General features: G+C 40.4%; 1 protein-coding gene across 2 annotated transcripts in view; it reads left to right on the plus strand.

The window, feature by feature from the left end:
* slc12a2 (solute carrier family 12 member 2) overlaps nucleotides 1–17,711 on the plus strand; it is a 46,703-nt gene extending 28,992 nt beyond the window's left edge. Inside the window, exons 15-27 of one of the 2 annotated variants that reach the window (XM_035184152.2) lie at nucleotides 308–407; nucleotides 1,012–1,123; nucleotides 3,169–3,309; nucleotides 4,500–4,606; nucleotides 5,307–5,386; nucleotides 5,727–5,870; nucleotides 8,658–8,705; nucleotides 9,685–9,807; nucleotides 10,120–10,231; nucleotides 13,149–13,235; nucleotides 14,580–14,715; nucleotides 15,332–15,399; nucleotides 16,507–17,711. In XM_035184152.2, coding sequence (XP_035040043.1) covers nucleotides 308–407; nucleotides 1,012–1,123; nucleotides 3,169–3,309; nucleotides 4,500–4,606; nucleotides 5,307–5,386; nucleotides 5,727–5,870; nucleotides 8,658–8,705; nucleotides 9,685–9,807; nucleotides 10,120–10,231; nucleotides 13,149–13,235; nucleotides 14,580–14,715; nucleotides 15,332–15,399; nucleotides 16,507–16,642 — 1,394 coding nt within the window. In that variant the 3' untranslated portion in view covers nucleotides 16,643–17,711. The remainder of the gene's footprint in view (nucleotides 1–307; nucleotides 408–1,011; nucleotides 1,124–3,168; nucleotides 3,310–4,499; nucleotides 4,607–5,306; nucleotides 5,387–5,726; nucleotides 5,871–8,657; nucleotides 8,706–9,684; nucleotides 9,808–10,119; nucleotides 10,232–13,148; nucleotides 13,236–14,579; nucleotides 14,716–15,331; nucleotides 15,400–16,506) is intronic. The other variant, XM_035184154.2, reaches the window with a different exon arrangement.
* Nucleotides 17,712–18,167: the final 456 nt, after the last annotated feature.

An 18,167-nucleotide genomic window follows, 5' to 3' on the forward strand; every position in this document is an offset into this window, starting at 1 on the left:
TGTAAGTTGTATGTAGCTGTTTTGATACATTTGATCACTTATCAAACAGCTACATGATACACCCCCCCCCACACCCCCACCCCTAAAAAAAAATCTTCTACACATCTTTGCATTTCTTCAAACAAAAAGCTGACCCTGGGCACCTGTGTGCACGCTCAGTTTGACATGCAGCTACGCACACATAGGAGGCCTTCTCACTGCCTGTAACACAACATGAGTCAGGCAGCCTTTGGCCCAGCAGGATGACCTGTAAACACAATTCCTAATTGCACTGTGTGTTACTGCCTGCATGCCTCTTCCTCTCCAGATGTGAACTGGGGCTCATCAACCCAGGCTCTGACCTACCACCAGGCTCTGACCCACACTCTGCACCTCAGTGGAGTGGAGGACCACATCAAGAACTTCAGGTATGCCCCTAATTACTGCCATTAACACTGAACTAGGCAGCATTCTACGAGAAATTGAAAGTGTAGATTGCTACTTAAATCAAATGATCAAACCAAACTTTTAAAGCAACCAATTGTGCTTCACTCTTACGTAGAGACCACTCTTCATGTGTAATATCCAAACTTTAAATGCAAATTTGTTGTTTTTGTATAACAAAATGTATTAGTGATGGTGTGCCTTTGGACTGTTCCCATGGCAGCAAACCAAGCAGGAGATTAAAAGGCATTTGATGGTGTCCTCAGAAAGACTTGCCCGTTCCCCTGAGCTCCTTTTCAACTCTCACCGCCTCCATTAAATCCCATGGAGCTTAGCATATTTGCTTTGATGTTCGCTACTCTGCTCCTGCTTTTTTTTGTCCTGTGCTAAGAAAACTAGGGGCCACTGTGAGGGTCAGAAGAAAAAGTAGCCGCAAATTTAAAGAGTAACAATTCTGTAAATGTCATTGCAAAAGATAAAATTATGACATTGTTTATATATATATATATATATATATACACACACGTGTGGAAACCTGACATTAATGCAGATGCACTGATGACTTCTCTTGTACATGTCTGTTTGTAGACCCCAATGTTTGGTGATGACTGGTTACCCTACCTCTCGACCAGCTCTTCTGGACCTGGTTCACAGTTTCACCAAGAATGTAGGCCTAATGATCTGTGGTCATATTCGCACGGTGAGTTGATGTAATATACTCTGTTGTTGTTTGTTGATCTGCCTTTTGTGGTTATTGTTATAAAAAAATCTAATTAAATACTGCAGATGTGTTTGGAAACAAGCTTTTAGACACACTATACAATGTATCCATGTTGAAGACACATCAAAAAGTCAGCAGTAATTAGTATCATTAGGTTTGTTATTATGAATTGGAACTAATAAATACATTATAATCAATGATTTCTGTATTTTAACCCTTTTCATTCCATCAGCTGTCATACAGCTGATGGAATGAAACTTTGTTTATTGGGTTTTCGATAGGTCAACATTTACAGAATAAATTCACCTGTAGTTTATCCAATAGAAATACAAGTCCCCCAAAAACATACAAAATAACAGTGACAAAATGACACAAAAATATAAATAAATAAACAAATCAGAAAAAACGGAAAAAAATGACAAAAATATAAAATAACACGCACAAAACAACAGTAACAAAATATACATATAAATATACATGTATGTTAATACAGTTTTTACAGTCCAACCAGCAAAACCAATAAAGTCCTTCCTGACAACCGAGAGGAGATCCATTCTCCTAAAAGAAGGGGGCCCACATTGTATAAAACTTGTTTATAGACCCATTGAGTGTGAGCCAGATTTTTTCCAATTTTATGCAATTCAAAACATCTTTAATCCAAATAGCAAGAGAAGGGGGTACAGAAGATTTCCATCTAAATATAATTAACCGTCTTGCTAACAAAGTGACAAAAGCAATTACATCATTATTCATTTTGGTCAATTGTAACGTGGGTGAGGAAACCCCTAATAGCGCAGTAAGAGGGTCTAATTCAATTTGTATGCTGCTTATTTCTGAGATTGTGTTAAATATTTCCTTCCAGAAACTGCCAAGAGATGGGCAACTCCAAAACATGTGTACATGGTTAGCAGGAGACTGGTTGCATCTCACACAGCTTGGGTTCACATCTTATTAGATTTTGGATAACCTTGCCTTGGTCCAGTGGGCCCTACGAACAAGTTTACACTGCATGAGACCATGCCTAGCGCATATGGAAGATGTGTGTACCCTTTTAAGTGCCCCTTCCCACGATTCATCAGGGATCGCCTCAGCCAGTTCCTCCTCCCATGAGGATTTAATATTGCTTAATGAGGCTGTTTGTAAGGAAATGTGACCATAGATTAATGATAAGGTACCTTTCAGAGTAGGAAGTGGGGTAAGAAATTTGTCAAATTGTGTTTCAATACAGCTATTTTGATTATGCTCCAGCGACATCAAGTGTGTCAACTGCTTCTGCCACAAAGGCTGTTTTTTATAACTGAGCCCCACTGTGCATCAGTGTCAGTGCATCAGTTTGAAGTTCTAAATCTGACTAGACTTACCAAGCTCTCAATAACTACTGTTGGTTTCTAACTGGCGAGTCAATAAAAGTAGCACCACCAGCCCGTAAGGATTATTTAATCATTTGAAACTGGTATTCCATTTCAAACATGATCACAGTGGTTGGGTTTCTTACCTTACATCAGTGAGCCACAGTGGTAATACAGCTGATACGTGTTCCAGTCCCATTTACCAAAGTAAAAATCTTTTTACTAATCCAGGCCAGGCAAAACGGTTTCACAATGGAAAGGCAGTTTTGATTGGATGAGTGCAGGCTCTGTGCAGTCCACAAGGGGCGTCTGATGTGCCCTCGTGCATGTTTCTAATGCTTCCATTAGGGCTGAGAAAGGCTTAGCAGTTAAATGGTGTAAACATTCCCAGCTAATGGCATTGCAGTTTCCTTGCTGAAGACTGGCTTTGAACTCTTTTCTGCAGGAATAAACAAAATCCCTGATGAGGAGATTCAAAGGAGGACTTTGTTCTACAGATGGAATTTGTTAGTCTGTGATCAAAATCAGATTAAATTGATCATCCTGTGACATATGACCCTGGGAAATTGGACTCACGCATTTATCATGTTATTGTTTCTAAACTTGTAGGATGCTAAAGGCAAGGCTGTGGAATTATATATTTGTGTGTGTGTGTGCATGCGTACCTCCCTATAGGGCTACAGAAGACCAAACTTCAAAGATCTGACCACAGAGCAGTCCCGGTACCAGCGCTGGTTGCTGAAGAATGAGACCAAATCCTTCTACACACCAGTATTCGCTGAGGACATGAGGCAGGGCACACAGTACCTGCTCCAGGTAGGAAACAGCACTGCTGTAATGGTGCTAGCAAAAGGATCTTAAAGGGATTAAGCCTGTATTGTTTGAGGATATTCATTTCAGTTCAATTTTATTTGTATAGCACCAGATCACATACTATCTCAAGGCACTTTACAGAGTAAGCTTGAGACCTTATAATATTACAGAGTAACTCATCAGTTCCCACAATGAGCAACACTGAGCAAGAATCACTGACTAAACCGCAAACAACGGCACTGAGATAAGTTGGTCGTCTACATGCAGAGATTGATTTCCACAAAACGTTGTTCATGCCTCTTGTAGCCTTGTACAACAAGTGCAGACAACCAGCAGCGTTGCCCCTGTTTGTGTTTGTGTTTGTGCTTTAATGAGCACACATCTATTAGGTTGAGGATAATTTTATTCATTGAGGCTTTAAGTTTTGTAACATTTTGGCTCAGCAACTTTCTCAAATGATCTCAATGCATGTCAAATCATGTTAGAATTATGCTCATAGCCTAGTATTACATACAATGTCTCATTGGGCAGAACTGGCCCATTTACACACTTGACTTGGAGAAATAGGAAAAAATGAAGGAGAGAGATTCCTTGCTCAAAGAGAATTGGTATTTTTTTGAAGCTGCTAATTAACCAACACTTGGTGCTATTGTAGGTATTACTGGCTACAGGGCAGTGTTTTCAATGAGTAATATGTTCCAGTGCAACAGTGTGGCTCAGATCTTAAAAAAACAAGACAATAATGGAGCTCTCTGAGAGGGAATATCAGGCTGTGGATTCTGAATACTTGTTAGTAGGCTACATTCATCGTTGGTTTGGCCCTACACATGGAATTGGTAGACAAGAAGTAGGAAAAAATCAATATCACAAGAGTTATCCCTTCTCCTATGACATTACAACCAGTTTTAGAGCATTAAAACCTTTAGTGCACTTCTGCTGATGAGAAATTAAACTGACACCCTTTTTCATATAGGTGAGATATTTACTGCCTAAGTTTTCATCTCAAGCCTGAGAGGAAATAAAGTGTATCTAGTTTCAAATTGCAGCAGTGACAGACTGAATAGTCCAATTGGAATATTTTTTACTTCTTGCTCCAGAATAACAGTATCTGTGATTCATAGAAACGTAGCCTGACTTTTTGAAATAAGGAGTGACTTCATTTGAATGTTTTTCCTATTCTTGTCCTTGTCAAGGCTGCTGGCTTGGGTCGCCTCAAGCCGAACACCCTGGTGCTGGGCTTCAAAAATGACTGGAGGGACGGTGACATGATGAACGTGGAGACCTACATTAGTATGATCCAGTGAGTAGAGATGCCACAACTTAGCAAAGCTTAAGTGAAAATAGTCGGTGACCTCTGCCAGTGCTCTACCATGAAAACCCAAAGCTGGGAAACTTTGGAATGAGTTAAACAATTCCTGAATCAGCCTAAGCTTATTATCCTGGCCTAAAAACATATGGAAGTGTCTTATATCTAATCAATAAATTCATTTTTTAAGTTTGTCATTTTTCTAATACTAATTTGGTGCAACAATGAAGCAGCTTTTACAGATGCTCTGAGACTGAAAGTGAATAAATACTGCATGGAGCTAGTAACTTGATCGTAACACTTTGAAGTCAGAAGGGTGGAGTTTAGGAAGCTGAACTTTTGAAAGCCCTTTACTAGAGCTGACTGATAAACAGTTTTTTTTTTAAAGCTGAAGGTGAAAGAAGGTCGGGCCCTGCAATATCAATATTACAGCTAATATGCTGATACACTTAATGTTCCCTCCAGATAGAAGCCATGACAATGTACATACAAGGTTCAACCTGCAGGATTGAGAAAGATGTTTGAACATGCTATTTCCTGTGTGCACTTCTTTTCACAGTTCTTGAGGTCTTTTCTTTTCAAATCGTCCGTGTGTTTTTGATTTGAGTCTCTGTTTAGATTAGTTAGCATTCGGCCCTTTTCTGTCCTCTGCTGGTGTGAATCTTTCATTTATGTGTTTTTTTCCCCCTCTCAGCGATGCCTTTGACTTCCAGTTTGGTGCTGTTATTCTGCGACTGAAAGAAGGTCTGGACGTTTCCCATATCCAAGGACAAGGTATTCAAGGCACTTCTATACACTCACAACATTGTTTCGGAGAATTATTTTGCAATGTGATGGGACTTCTAGAATTCATATTTAATGTCACAAAACATGGTAAATAAAATAATTAAACTGATCAACAGCGCAGTAAACCTTGTTCGTTTCACATACAATAAACAAATACGTATTTGATCAAACCTGATATTTAAATAATGGCCGTGTTTATAAATCTCCCCCACCTTCACACTCTCTCTGTTTTTATGCTTTAACTATCTTAAATCCACTCTCTTTGACTTATTTTCTCTTCTTCCTTCACCTTCGTCTCCATCTTTACTCTCATTCCATTTCATCCCAGATGAGTTGTTGTCCTCCCAGGAGAAGTCTTCATTGATGAAAGATGTCATCGTGTCCATAGACACCAGCAAGGACTCTGACGCTGATTCATCCAAGCAGTCCTCCAAGGCCACCAGCCTCCAGAACAGTCCAGCTATACAGAAAGGTTAGAAAGCCTCAGTATGAACAGCTTCATTCATCATTCTTCTCACTTACCTTTCATATTCCACCTTTATCTACCAATCACTATCTAGAAAAAAGCGGTTATTTATACTGTTTTGACACTCAAGTGTGAGTATTTACAAGTTAGAGCAATTTCATTTGGTCTGTGTGTTCTGTGTGTGTGTTTGTGTGTTTCTGTATGTGTGTGTGTGTGTGTGTGTGTTGCACAAACACCATTCGAGTTCATGACGGTGGAAAGCCTTTCATCCAGGAAATAAGTTTAACAATGTTTTCACAAATCCTTAATCCATCAATAACCTCCTTATTCTGCCTCCACATACACACACACACACACACCGCAACGACAGGAAGTTGCCTCAATGACCAATGACCCCAGTCGTCCCACTGGGCCAAGTTTGTTAGTCCACAGATGTCTTGGGTCATTTTGTGTGTGTGTGTGTGTGTGTGTGTGTGTGTGTGTGTGTGTGTGTGTGTGTGTGTGTGTGTGTGTGTGTGTGTGTGTGTGTGTGTGTGTGTGTGTGTGTGTGTGTGTGTGTGTGTGTGTGTGTGTGTGTGTGTGTGTGTGTGTGTGAAAGAGAGAATCGGACACAGAACGGGATCACCATCAAGTGCCACCCACACAACTCTGAGACAAGTAAATAAGCAAACAAGCAAACAGTTCCCACAATGTGGGAAGTGTAGAACCAAAAATTCCCATCGACGGCCTCATTCATTCTGGTGCCATGAAGTTTGTTGTTGAGATATATTGTTAAATGTGGTAAAGCTTAGATACATCATACATGGTCAAAAAAGTGTTCTGCCACCGTATGCTCAGTTTATTCTCCTTAATGTTAAAGGGATAGTTCACCTAAAAATGAAAATTCACTCCCTATCTACTCACCACTATGCCGATGGAGGGGTGGGTGAAGTGTTTGAGTCCACAAAACACTTCTGGAGTTTCAGGGGTAGAAGTGGTCGGCATTTACTTCAGTTGTATTGGATTTGGCTGCAACGCTGTTTACCCCTTTTCATTGTGGATTTAAACACTTCCCCCACCCCTCCATCGGCATAGTGGTGAGTAGAAAATGAGTGAATTTTCGTTTTTGGGGGAACTATCCCTTTAAATGTGGTATAAGATGTATAAAATGTGACGTATAAGAAAAATAGAGAGTCTAATGAATAAATATGTGTTTGTGTTAGAAGTAGAAAGTCACAGTGTATATGACTCTATTGTTGGATGGAATTAGTGCTGTGGAAATGAAGAACATGCTGAGTTCACCCTGTGAACCCTTGTATAGAAGGTATTACCACCTACTGCCAGCGTTCCGACCATGACCTTCAGACTGACTTGGTTCATACCAGCGGAATACAAACTTTCTTTTGAGATGTTAATGACTCACCACAGTAATATAGAAAAAGGCATATTTTTATTAATGTTTATTCATCTTATTTTGCATCTGATAGTTACTTTGTGTCCAAACTGACAGGGTCACACACACTTAGAACGAGTGTTAATGAGACGAGATAAGAAATGAAACAAAATGTACAAGAAGTAGCAAACTGAAGATGGCTGCCTTGATTTGGGTAATCCTCTTAGTCCCAGCCAGAGCTTACAGGCACAGGAAGAATGTTTGACCAGTTCTCCTCCTCTTGGTGGAGTTAATGCTCAATATGAATCACCCTCCTAACTGGAGTGGTTCAGTTTTGAGAATTGAAAAAAACAAAAAACAGATTTCTACATATTTAATTCTCTCTCATGTCCCTTTACTTTATGCTGCTTACCAAATGGCCAGTGGAAGGCAGTGTAAAGCTGCTTTCAGACATGCACTGAACTCCAGCGATTCGCTGCACTTTCTCCGGAAAAGGTGCATGTCTGAATGCTAATGTCCGAGTGAGAGCCTCCAAATTATCTGCGGACTTTCTTCACCTATACCCCTTGTATTAAGTCAGCCAAAAAGTCAGCAGAATCCAATTGTGAGCGCACAGAAGGAGTTCCCCTGCTGGATTCACAGTGAGCGGGTGAGGAGGTTTTGACGCTTCTAACACGCAACAGACTCAAAAATGAAAAATAAAATAGAAAACAAATGTCTCCGCATGAATAATGCTCAGCCACACACGTAGAAGAAACCAACCAAGATGTTTAGAGATTTTGTGGTGATAAGAGCCGACAACAGTGTGGCTGTTTAACAAAATCACGTGATCCCTGCAGTTGAATTAATACGTTACTTCCTGCCTCTACCTGCTGGATCTGTTTGCACCACCTCTTGCCTGAATAATATGGAGGATTTGTTGCTGTTGTGAACGCGTCTGTGCAGAGAACCTCCCGCTGTGTTTTGCATGTGTGAAAGGCAAACTGCTGTAAAGTCGGGACCCTATTCTCCGGACTTCATCCGCAGGTCATGTCTGAAAACGGCTTAATGTGACTATTCAGTACTTGCTGGGAGCTGCAGGTTTCACTGCTCAAGTCAGGCCTAAGAAATTCGCAGAAGTCAGGGGGGAAATTCAAAAACTCTGTTAAAACTCCTGAAATGAAATAAAAGCTTTAGCGAAGGTTCTCGCTTTTCCGTGGTTGTGCAAGTCTAGTAGCATAGAGCCCACAGCTTATGTTTCTCCTCAGGGCCGTACTGTTTGCATGTCTCCTTCATTGTATTTTTGATGTTTTGTCTCTTTTTTGTAACTTTGTTTTAACTCATGATTAAGAATCCTTGGTTGGAAGCCACTGGCACATCAAAACAACATCTTACCTCAATTATGATTTTTTTTCTCTCTCCTTTTGTCTCAAATTTCCCAGATGACGAGGATGATGGCAAAGCTACAACCCAGCCCTTGTTGAAAAAAGGCAGGAGATCCACTTTATTGGGTTGCCTTAAATCTTTTCTTTCTGTCTTCACTAGCTCTCTCTCTCTTTCCTCTCAGGTCATATTTTCCTTTCCTCGTGCACTGTCTTTCATCATCCTTTTTTCACAGTATATTTTGAATTCCTCTTGTATTAACATACCGTCCTGCACCCTGCTGTCTCTGTCTTGTCTCTCTCTCAGTCTGTAACGTGTTTCCGGCCTGCTGGCTACTTGGCTTTAGGGAATAACATTTGATCTTTTCCTCTCTTTTTTCTGCTCTCCAGCTTGTAGCTCAAGTCTAGTGTCAGTGAAAGTGCCTTTAACTCAATCCAAGTCTTGAGTATTTGTTGTGTGTGCACCAACATTTCAATTTCCTCCAAACTCTCTTCGCTCTCTTACCCGCTGTTTCTTCTTTCTCTGAAGGTGACAGTTCGCCCGTAGCTTTCTCTTTCAGGGTGAAAACTTCTATGCTGTTTTCATGTCTCCAGCCCTGTCCAGCTAACTCCTGAGCCCTTCACAGTCTCTCCCCCTTTCCTGTTTGTTGCTCAATTGATGGTGTCTCCCCTGTGGTTCATCAAGCCCAAACAAACGAAATTGGCTAGGCTTTAAAAACATAGTACCTATTAGCAAGTGTTTAAAGTTCTGTAACACTGTAGTGTTGAGGTTTGAATGTTTCTTTTTGTTTAGAATTGTTTGATATGTTTGAAGTGCTCATCATCACACTTAATTTGTATTGTTATTCAAACATAAGCCAATGTTATCTGAAAGCCAAACTTAACAGTTCACAGAGCCAAACCCCACATATGTATCTGTCCACTGTCCACTTGGAATGTTTGGTTACTGTCCAGCTCAAGTTAAACTCTCAGGACACCAAACAGTCCCAATAAATTATTTTAGCAATAATTTGTATCTTGCAATCTGATTGAATGTTTCTCTGTTGGTTGTTGCTGTGGTTCATGTGTTATGTAACTATCCCTGTAGACAAGAGGAGTCCAACAGTGCCGCTGAATGTGTCGGACCAGAGGCTGCTGGAGGCCAGCCAGCAGTTTCAGAAGAAACAAGGGAAGGGCACAGTGGACGTCTGGTGGCTGTTTGATGACGGAGGTGAGTCTGGGAGAACAGAGGAAACACACATACACACACTTGCATGTTTTAGAAATATTTGTAGAGCTGGAAAACAGGCATTACCTTTTTGTTATCCAAGTAAAAGAATTGTGTATGTGGTAATGTATTTTTAAACTGTTGATGTGTTTTGTTCATGCACAATCAGAACTGAGGGCAAAATCCTGTGTGCTCATGAAAAAAGTGTGTAGAGAATCTGAAGCGCTGATGTTTCGACCTAAAATCCCACTGAGACCCGGGACACGGTCCGTGTTTAAGCTGTATTGAGCACATCTGACCGAATCTCCCTTCCAGGTCTGACCCTGCTCATCCCCTACCTGCTCACTAACAAGAAAAGGTGGAAGGACTGCAAGATCCGCGTCTTCATTGGAGGCAAGATCAACAGGATTGATCATGACCGCCGAGCGTGAGTATTGCACTTTCTCCTCATCCACTAGGCCAAGTTCAAAGTTAACACAAATATAATCTGTGAGACACATTTACTAAAAGAAATGGTTTGGTCACTTTTCCCCACTGTAACCAAACTCTCACATATCAACCGTTTGGTAGCAAAACTGGATGAAGCCCTGTAGAACTGTGGCTCAGGAGATGGAGCGGGTGGCCCACTACCCAAAGGGTCAGCCCAGTCTTTCCCACTTCACATGCCAAAGTATCCGTTGGCACATACTGAATCCCAAATTGCCCTTGACCGCTGTTCCGACAGTTGGTGATTGATGTATGATAGAGAAAGGTGCTGCACATAGATGCACTGTATACATGTTTGTGTGAATGGCAAAACTCTACTGTGGAGAGCTTTAAGTCGCCATCAAGATTAGAAAAGAGCTACAACTGCCCATGTCTTCTTGTATTAGTTTGGATTATGTTTCTAAATTACTGCTATTATTCACTGCTTATTAATCACTGCTATTTGTACAAATGGTGTACAGAATAATAGTAGCAGTGAAATTAGACCAGACATTAGAGAACCTTCTCATAAAGCAACCATCTGCTTTCCTTTCAGCACCTCACTTCTATGTTCAGCTGCTAGTGACATGACACTTTGGGCCTGGTCTACTAAAGACTTGCACATGTAAAAATGTGTGCAAACTTGATTTCAACCGCAAAAAAACATGAACGCTGATCTACTTACAGTGTGCACTGAGGATTGCGTGCAGAATAACACGCACTGTCCATTTAGTACGTTTGCCTTAATGAATAGGAGGTGTAGATGCAAATACTTTAATATCGCACACGCAATGTGATTTACAAAGCCTGAAAATAATTAAAGTGGTTGTGACTGCGTCTATATTTAATACGTTTGAAAGCTAGGTGCTAATCAGCACAGCGTTGTGCACAGATGGCTGCAGTTATTGTGGTTAGAAGGAGAGGGTATGGAAGAAGACGGAGAGAACAGGGTTTTTTCAGAAAGTCAACTGCACCTGCTGCTCAATATTGGTCAGAGGCATCTCTTCCACGGGCCCACAACCTGTTATATTTGCCAAGGTTTTATTATGAGCTATTTTTCATTTGTTCTTCTTATCGGTTGTTCTTTTTGTTTTACCCACAGCATTTAGTTTCTCGCGGATACTCTCCCATATCGCATTTCTTTGAGTTATATTAATATTTCTTTGTTGTAGCTCAACAACATGTTTGTTTGCCTCTTCCATTAACACCTCCAATTCCATGGCATTAAATTGGCAATCTGTTATAATGCACATGCAATTTAGCACTCTTTATTTAGGATCTTTGTAGATCATGCTCAAAGTGCTATATGCTATAAGTGCTTTATATACCCCAACAAGTGCAAACATAACAAAGTTCAAACTGACACAAATTACAGTATGGTCCCACCTGGCTGTTTGCCGTTGGTCAGAGTCATGGTGAACATACGTAGTTAGTATGTGTCATTGTTACAAGCAGCATGGCAACTATCAAGAAATCTTGTGCTCCCCAAGAGAAATGGCCAAACATTTTTATGTTGAAGTCAAAGACAAGTCAGTGTGTTTGTGGCGAGTCACAGTGATGAAAATAAGACCAATCTCACCATCATCTTGAATGAAGTTAAGACTCTTCAGTGGAGCTTCGCTTCCCAACCAGCAGCTTTCCATGTTATGAGCTAATAGCTAAGAAGTTGAAATCTCATTCAGAAGGAGAATTTGTTTCTTTCGCTCGTTTCTGCTGTGGAGCTGCGAGAACCAAAGTTAGACTGTTCTGAAGTGTCAGTATGTTTCTATGAATCAGGGATCAACTGTGTTTGTCGAAAAGAAATCAGTAATTTCAGTCTCTTTCCAAGAGATCTGGTAGTATGCCACAGCGTCAAACATTAATAGTGTGTGCATATTCCCTGAAGCTTAACAATGTAACGACAACTTTAATTTCCAAAATGAATTTCATCAAAAGCAGAGAACTAAACAGCCCCCAGTTCAGAGAGGAGCTGCTTCATAGGTGTTGAAAGTTGTATTTCTTTTCATTTGGACAGAGTTGGTCGAGCTGTTTCCCTCTGGTCCCAGGTTTTATGCCAAGCTGCCCTAACCATGCTCTGCACATGATATGGATATCCATACTTTCCCTCTCGGTTTCACAAAATTTGGAACGTTTTTTGAGAGTATAACATTTGAAATATTATCCTTAAACCTTCATGACAGTTTTCAGCACAAAGTCAACCCCCTCTCTCTCTCTCTCTCTCTCTCTCTCTCTCTCTCTCTCTCTCGCCCCTCTCTTTCTCTCTCTTTCTCTCTCTTTTCTCTCTCTCTCTCTCTCTCTCTCTCTCTCTCTCTCTCTCTCGCCCCTCTCTTTTCTCTATCTGTCTCTCATTGTCCCCTGCAGCTGCCTCCTACATCCTTTTGTTGGCTAAAATTAGAATAAGCTAGGTGCCAGAAGCCTAGCTTATTATCTCTGTGTGTGAGCACACACCTCTGTGTGCAATTTCCCTCAGGTTCTGGGATCATAAAAAGGCTACACATCCGGGACAAAAATGATCACTAGAAGTTTCCACAGTAGAATTTAGTCCTGTGTTGACATCGTGCATGACAGAATTTGGAGTGGTTCTGAGAACAAGACACTGTTACAAAAACAATAAAGCATAAACAACTGGTTTAAAGTTCACCATATGTGATGGATAATGATTTCAAGCACTTGGCCTCTTTGAAGTTGAAGATAAAGGAAATGACTCTCATACTCAGAATGCCTCCCCTACCTGCCCCCTCTCACAATCTTCAAACAGAGATATTCAAAGCCGCTTCCCCTGGCCTTCAGGATGACTCGGTGCATAGCTCCTCAGATTAAAATGTCTACAGCTGGTCTCCAGTATTTATCCCAAAGCTCTTTGTTTTTGCTTTTTGCAGGATGGCCACTCTGCTGAGCAAGTTCAGGATAGACTTCTCGGATATCACTGTGCTGGGTGACGTAAACACCAAGCCCAAGAAGGAGCAGTAAGTTTCCTTCAATAAACTTTTCTGCCACACATCATTACCTTTTACTAACCAACATGCTCTAGCGGACATATTTCATATAAAATATTAAACAAGAGCTGGTCAAATTACAGCTAGTTACTACAGTTACTAATACAGACCAGGGGAAAAAACACACATTGAGGTGGGTGAAGTGGCTACAATGACTTGGATACTAAATAATGTATAATGCACTTTTTTTACAGCTGTACTTCCATCAGTATACGTTGTGTCATAATCATCACTCTGTTGAAAGAAAACTATTATTACTTTTCATTAACAAAAAAACGTTAATTTTAATTCAACTTTGCATGCTACTGTCAATGAAATGGTCACTTCCTGCTTGTTTTTCACATTTCAGAAGGATTCTGACATGAAACAAAACTGCACACACTGCTAACTTTAATTATTTCCAGTGGCTTCTGCTTTGCAGTCTTTTTTAACACTGTTATGCTCCATGAATTAGTTTAATATTTATTTATTGAAGAGAATAGAAAGTAAGAGTGGCAAAGTGGCAGGTATGACATAACTATTTTATTTAGTGCTGTGCAAAAATACACAATACTGAGTGTAGAATAGACACAAGCACACTGGCCATTTTCTCAGACCTCAGCAAAAAAGATGTTGAGTAAAATGTCATCTTTACCAATAGGAATGATTAATAAAACTACAAAAAATGAAAAGCCTCTAAGTATACAACTGAAGTTCTTTCTGCAGCTAGAAGCAGACGCATCTCACCTGCTATCCTAAAGTGGAAAGTTCCTGTGTAAAGATAACACTGTATAGAAACCATTGTTGGTCTTCACTAACAGATTCTGTCTGAAAATGAATAGAACAATCTTTCACCTTAGAACCTGACACTCTGACAAATGAGTCAGACATACTCTATATAAATACAAACCATTTACCATTTACAATGTTGTCGGGTCTATATAATGGAATTAACCACTAGACTAGTGGGCAGTCGATGGAAAACCACGAAATGAAAGTGCAGTTTACTGACCAGTTTCATTACCTAATTGTTTTTTGTAAATACAGAAGTTGGTTTGTTTGTTCTGGAGGTAAGTGGAGGGAAGGAAAAAACACAGAGCTATGATGTTGTTAGCGTTGTGTCACATTATATGTTATTTTCTTCACCCCACCCAAGTGGGATTTTGTGCTATTACCTTGTGGTTAAGTTCCACCTGTTAATTATGACAGCAACATATTTGATAAGGCTTTTACTTAATATTTTTGGGTAATTTAAGAATTGATTCAAAGTCATACAAGATGAGAAAATGTGTTCTCCCACTTACTCCAATTAACTATCAAACTGTTGTTGCACAGCGTTTTGGCCTTTGAGGAGATGATCGAGCCATATCGCCTGAAGGAAGACGACATGGAGCAGGAGGCAGCAGAGCGGCTAAAGAACAGTGAACCTTGGAGGATCACAGACAATGAGCTTGAGCTGTATCGTGCTAAGGTCAGCACGCTCCCACTCACTATAGCTCGCCGTGTCATTCTGTGTATCTTTAACACTTTATCAGTGCTGAATAGGGCCATCAACAAATATTGTAATTTTCAATGTTCTGAATTGGATTAGATCGGCCCCACAAGTTCTCACGTGGGCTTTTGCCGCTGCGCTGAACGCACAGCGTGTTGGACAGAGGTCACTCGTCACTGATGGTAAATGAAATGGCGAGCAGACATTAGCCAAAAAATCACCAACAATCATGTGGTAATGATGGCATGAAGTTCACAACCCAACAAGAGTTGGTCTGAGGGAACGTCCTCAAGATAAACTTGAATGGAAGCTGTGGAAGCTACAGCCATGTTTGAGTTTAGACTGCTCTTATGTTGAATGTGATATATCTTCCAAAACCTTTGCAGCATAAGCTAATGTCAGGGGAGTGAATACTAATGCACTACTGCCCAATTAAACTGCTCCTATAAATAGTGTGAGTGGAAACAGTTCAATGCAGGGTAACAGTGTAGCACTCTGAGCCGTTCTGTGGCTCAGACTCTGCAGCATTTGGTGATAATGATCTGGTAAGTTGAAACCTGAATGTTTGAACCTGTTTGTTTGCTTTGCTCTTCAGACTAATCGTCAGATCCGACTCAACGAGCTACTGAAAGAGCACTCGAGCACAGCTGCCCTCATCGTCATGTAAGCTGCTGTCTGTGTGTCTCTGTCTCTGTGTGTGTGTGTGTGTGTGTGTGTGTGTGTGTGTGTGTGTGTGTGTGTGTGTGTGTGTGTGTGTGTGTGTGTGTGTGTGTGTGTGTGTGTGTGTGTGTGTGTGTGTGTGTGTGTGTGTGTGTGTGTGTGTGTGTGTGTGTGTGTGTGCGTGCATCCATGCTTGCATTGTGAAACTGTTTCAGTAACAGTACTTTTGCTCTACTGACATTTCATTTAGTAATAAACTACACACTCTCAAGCACACACGCACAAATATCTTTTACTTTGTGTGTCTATTCCACCAACGTCATACATTGAGGTTTGATATGGGTCTAAAATGATCTAAAACCTCTGGATCAAGAGTGGGCTTTTTAAGCAAAGGTTTAATTACCGTTACCTTACAAGCTTGTGGTATGTAGCCGGTTAATCAAAACTGATTTAATATGGAACTATATTATATTATATTATATTAATATGGAATGATCTTATAAAGCAGCTTTGTTTAAAAGGCACTTTTTTTTACCTGATTTTGAAAATTACCAGCACTACCAACATCATCAGGAAGTTGGTTCCAGTGTTGGGCTGCATAGAAACTAAAAGTTTCTTCTTTATGTTTAGATGTTACCCTGGGTACCACTAGCAGACCACTCCCCAGTGATCTCAGAGGTCTCCTGGGGTTATATATTCTCGTATTGGTATTGTTGTTCGACATCAAATCATTAGTTTGGCATCAAATATTAAAACTCTGGTATCATATTGGTACAAAGGCCAAACACAGTGTATAATATGCTTATCAGGTTTTTCCTCTCTACCCTTCAGTGAGTTAAAGCTTTTTTTGTGGATCTAAAAGTTCTTTGAAGTTACAAAGTCTGCGCTAGAGGGAGTTATTTTAGGAGGCGGGCCAAGAACTAAAACAGTGTTTCAGACAGAGGGTGAAAACAGCATCAGTGAACACTTTGAGACAGATCAAGTTTATTTTAATCATTACAGCAGGTAAACCTATTCTGGTATAGCCCAAATCAAAATGATCAATGTGTAAATGGCCAAAATATGTGCAGCGTCACTGATTATCCTTTCTCTTGCGCTTCCTCTGTGCAGAAGCCTTCCGTTGGCCAGAAAGGGCACAGTGTCCAGTGCTCTCTACATGGCCTGGCTGGAGGCACTGTCCAAGGAGCTGCCGCCCATCCTGCTGGTGCGCGGAAACCACCAGAGCGTCCTCACCTTCTACTCTTAGACACACAGAGAAGAACATCAAGTTTTTAAGCCTCACATCCCTCTCTGCTTCTGGGAGCAGACATGTATACATCCCAGTTCCATCCACACCTAAAGGTGCACCACATACACTTCAGAGACGGTAAATAAAAACACAGCCACTGGTGAAAGCAATGCTGGTAATACGAATTAAATGAAGGAAGAGAAAATTGGTTGACATGTGTAAATGCTCTACAAGTGACAGAGGAATGTATGGGTTGTGGTGGGTGGAGGCTGAAAGGTTGCCCATTCTGCTCCTTTCTTGATATTTATTCCAAGATGTCAGGTTTCTTCTCTTGTAGCTCTAGTTTCTTCTAATTTCCTCATGAAAATGTAATTTTTGTTAAAGCTGATTTCTCTCAGGCCCCAAACCAGTCGTGTACAATCATCATATTGTTCTCACAATATCGAATACCTTGATGTCATACTTGTTAATTTAATTGAAGTTGTGATACAGCAATAATCACCCTGTTGTTTTCCTTAAATGTTGGGAGAGAACCATGCAGAATGCTTTGCAACACCTTCTAAAGCCTTATGGATGTGCCTTCCAGCTGAATGAGATAAACTAATTCTAATCTCTATCCAGATTGACAATACTTTGGTGAATAATAGTTAGTTTTATTGAGTTTTTAATGTGATTCCTTCTTAGTTAAGCTCTGTATTTATGCATATGGATGCATGAATTTAATGAAAGGTGTCCACTTGATTGCATAAAGACTTTCTATGTTATTTCTCTCTCCCTCTATCTTACCCTAATCAACATGCTTATATTGGGCCATTGTATTTAAAAATTTTAGTAAAAGTTTGGGTCTTCCTTTTCAAAGCTGTTCTTCTTCTATTCTTACGAAAGTCTCAGCTACTTGACTCAAGACACAATTTATCTTATAGGCATAGTACCTAAACCATGTGTATATGGTTCTTAAATGTAACTTCTTTTCTCGTTAAAAGATGTGAATCTAGTTTGTCATTAGCCATGTCAGGTGGAAAGGCCAACTCTCCCTTGTAGCTACTGATTGACTAAATGAAGCTTTTCTTTAAACATGTTTTTTGTATTTCTGTGTCTACATGTATGGTTCTTTCAATGTAAAGAAATCACTCTACCCAACAAGTTAGTTAAAACCTTGCCTTAATGCTAGAACTAGTCTAGCTCTTAATGCTAGTCATGAGTTTCTTTTCTCATACAAGCCATACTGGCTGGATGGTCTCTGGGTAAATTCAGATAGCAGTCCATTAGTAACAAGTTTTCTGACATGCATATTCTTCCCATAGTCCACCTGCATTAGTCAGTTACATAGCTTACTTAAGGTCTGTGAGCTGCTGGTTAAAGTGGTCAATCAACAGATAGTAACATGTTCCATTTAGTCAACATCAGTGGCACAATAGACTTGAGTTTTGCAGTCATGTACGTCTGTGTGGCTGTTTGATGAACTGCTGGTCCCCTATTCCCACAAAGCCCAGGTGGACAGAGAGAAAGAGTGACGGGCAAGCTTCATGATGGGAAGACTTGC

This window comes from Hippoglossus stenolepis, chromosome 18, assembly GCF_022539355.2.
Source record: "Hippoglossus stenolepis isolate QCI-W04-F060 chromosome 18, HSTE1.2, whole genome shotgun sequence".
In the NCBI taxonomy this organism is placed as follows: Eukaryota; Metazoa; Chordata; class Actinopteri; order Pleuronectiformes; family Pleuronectidae; genus Hippoglossus; species Hippoglossus stenolepis.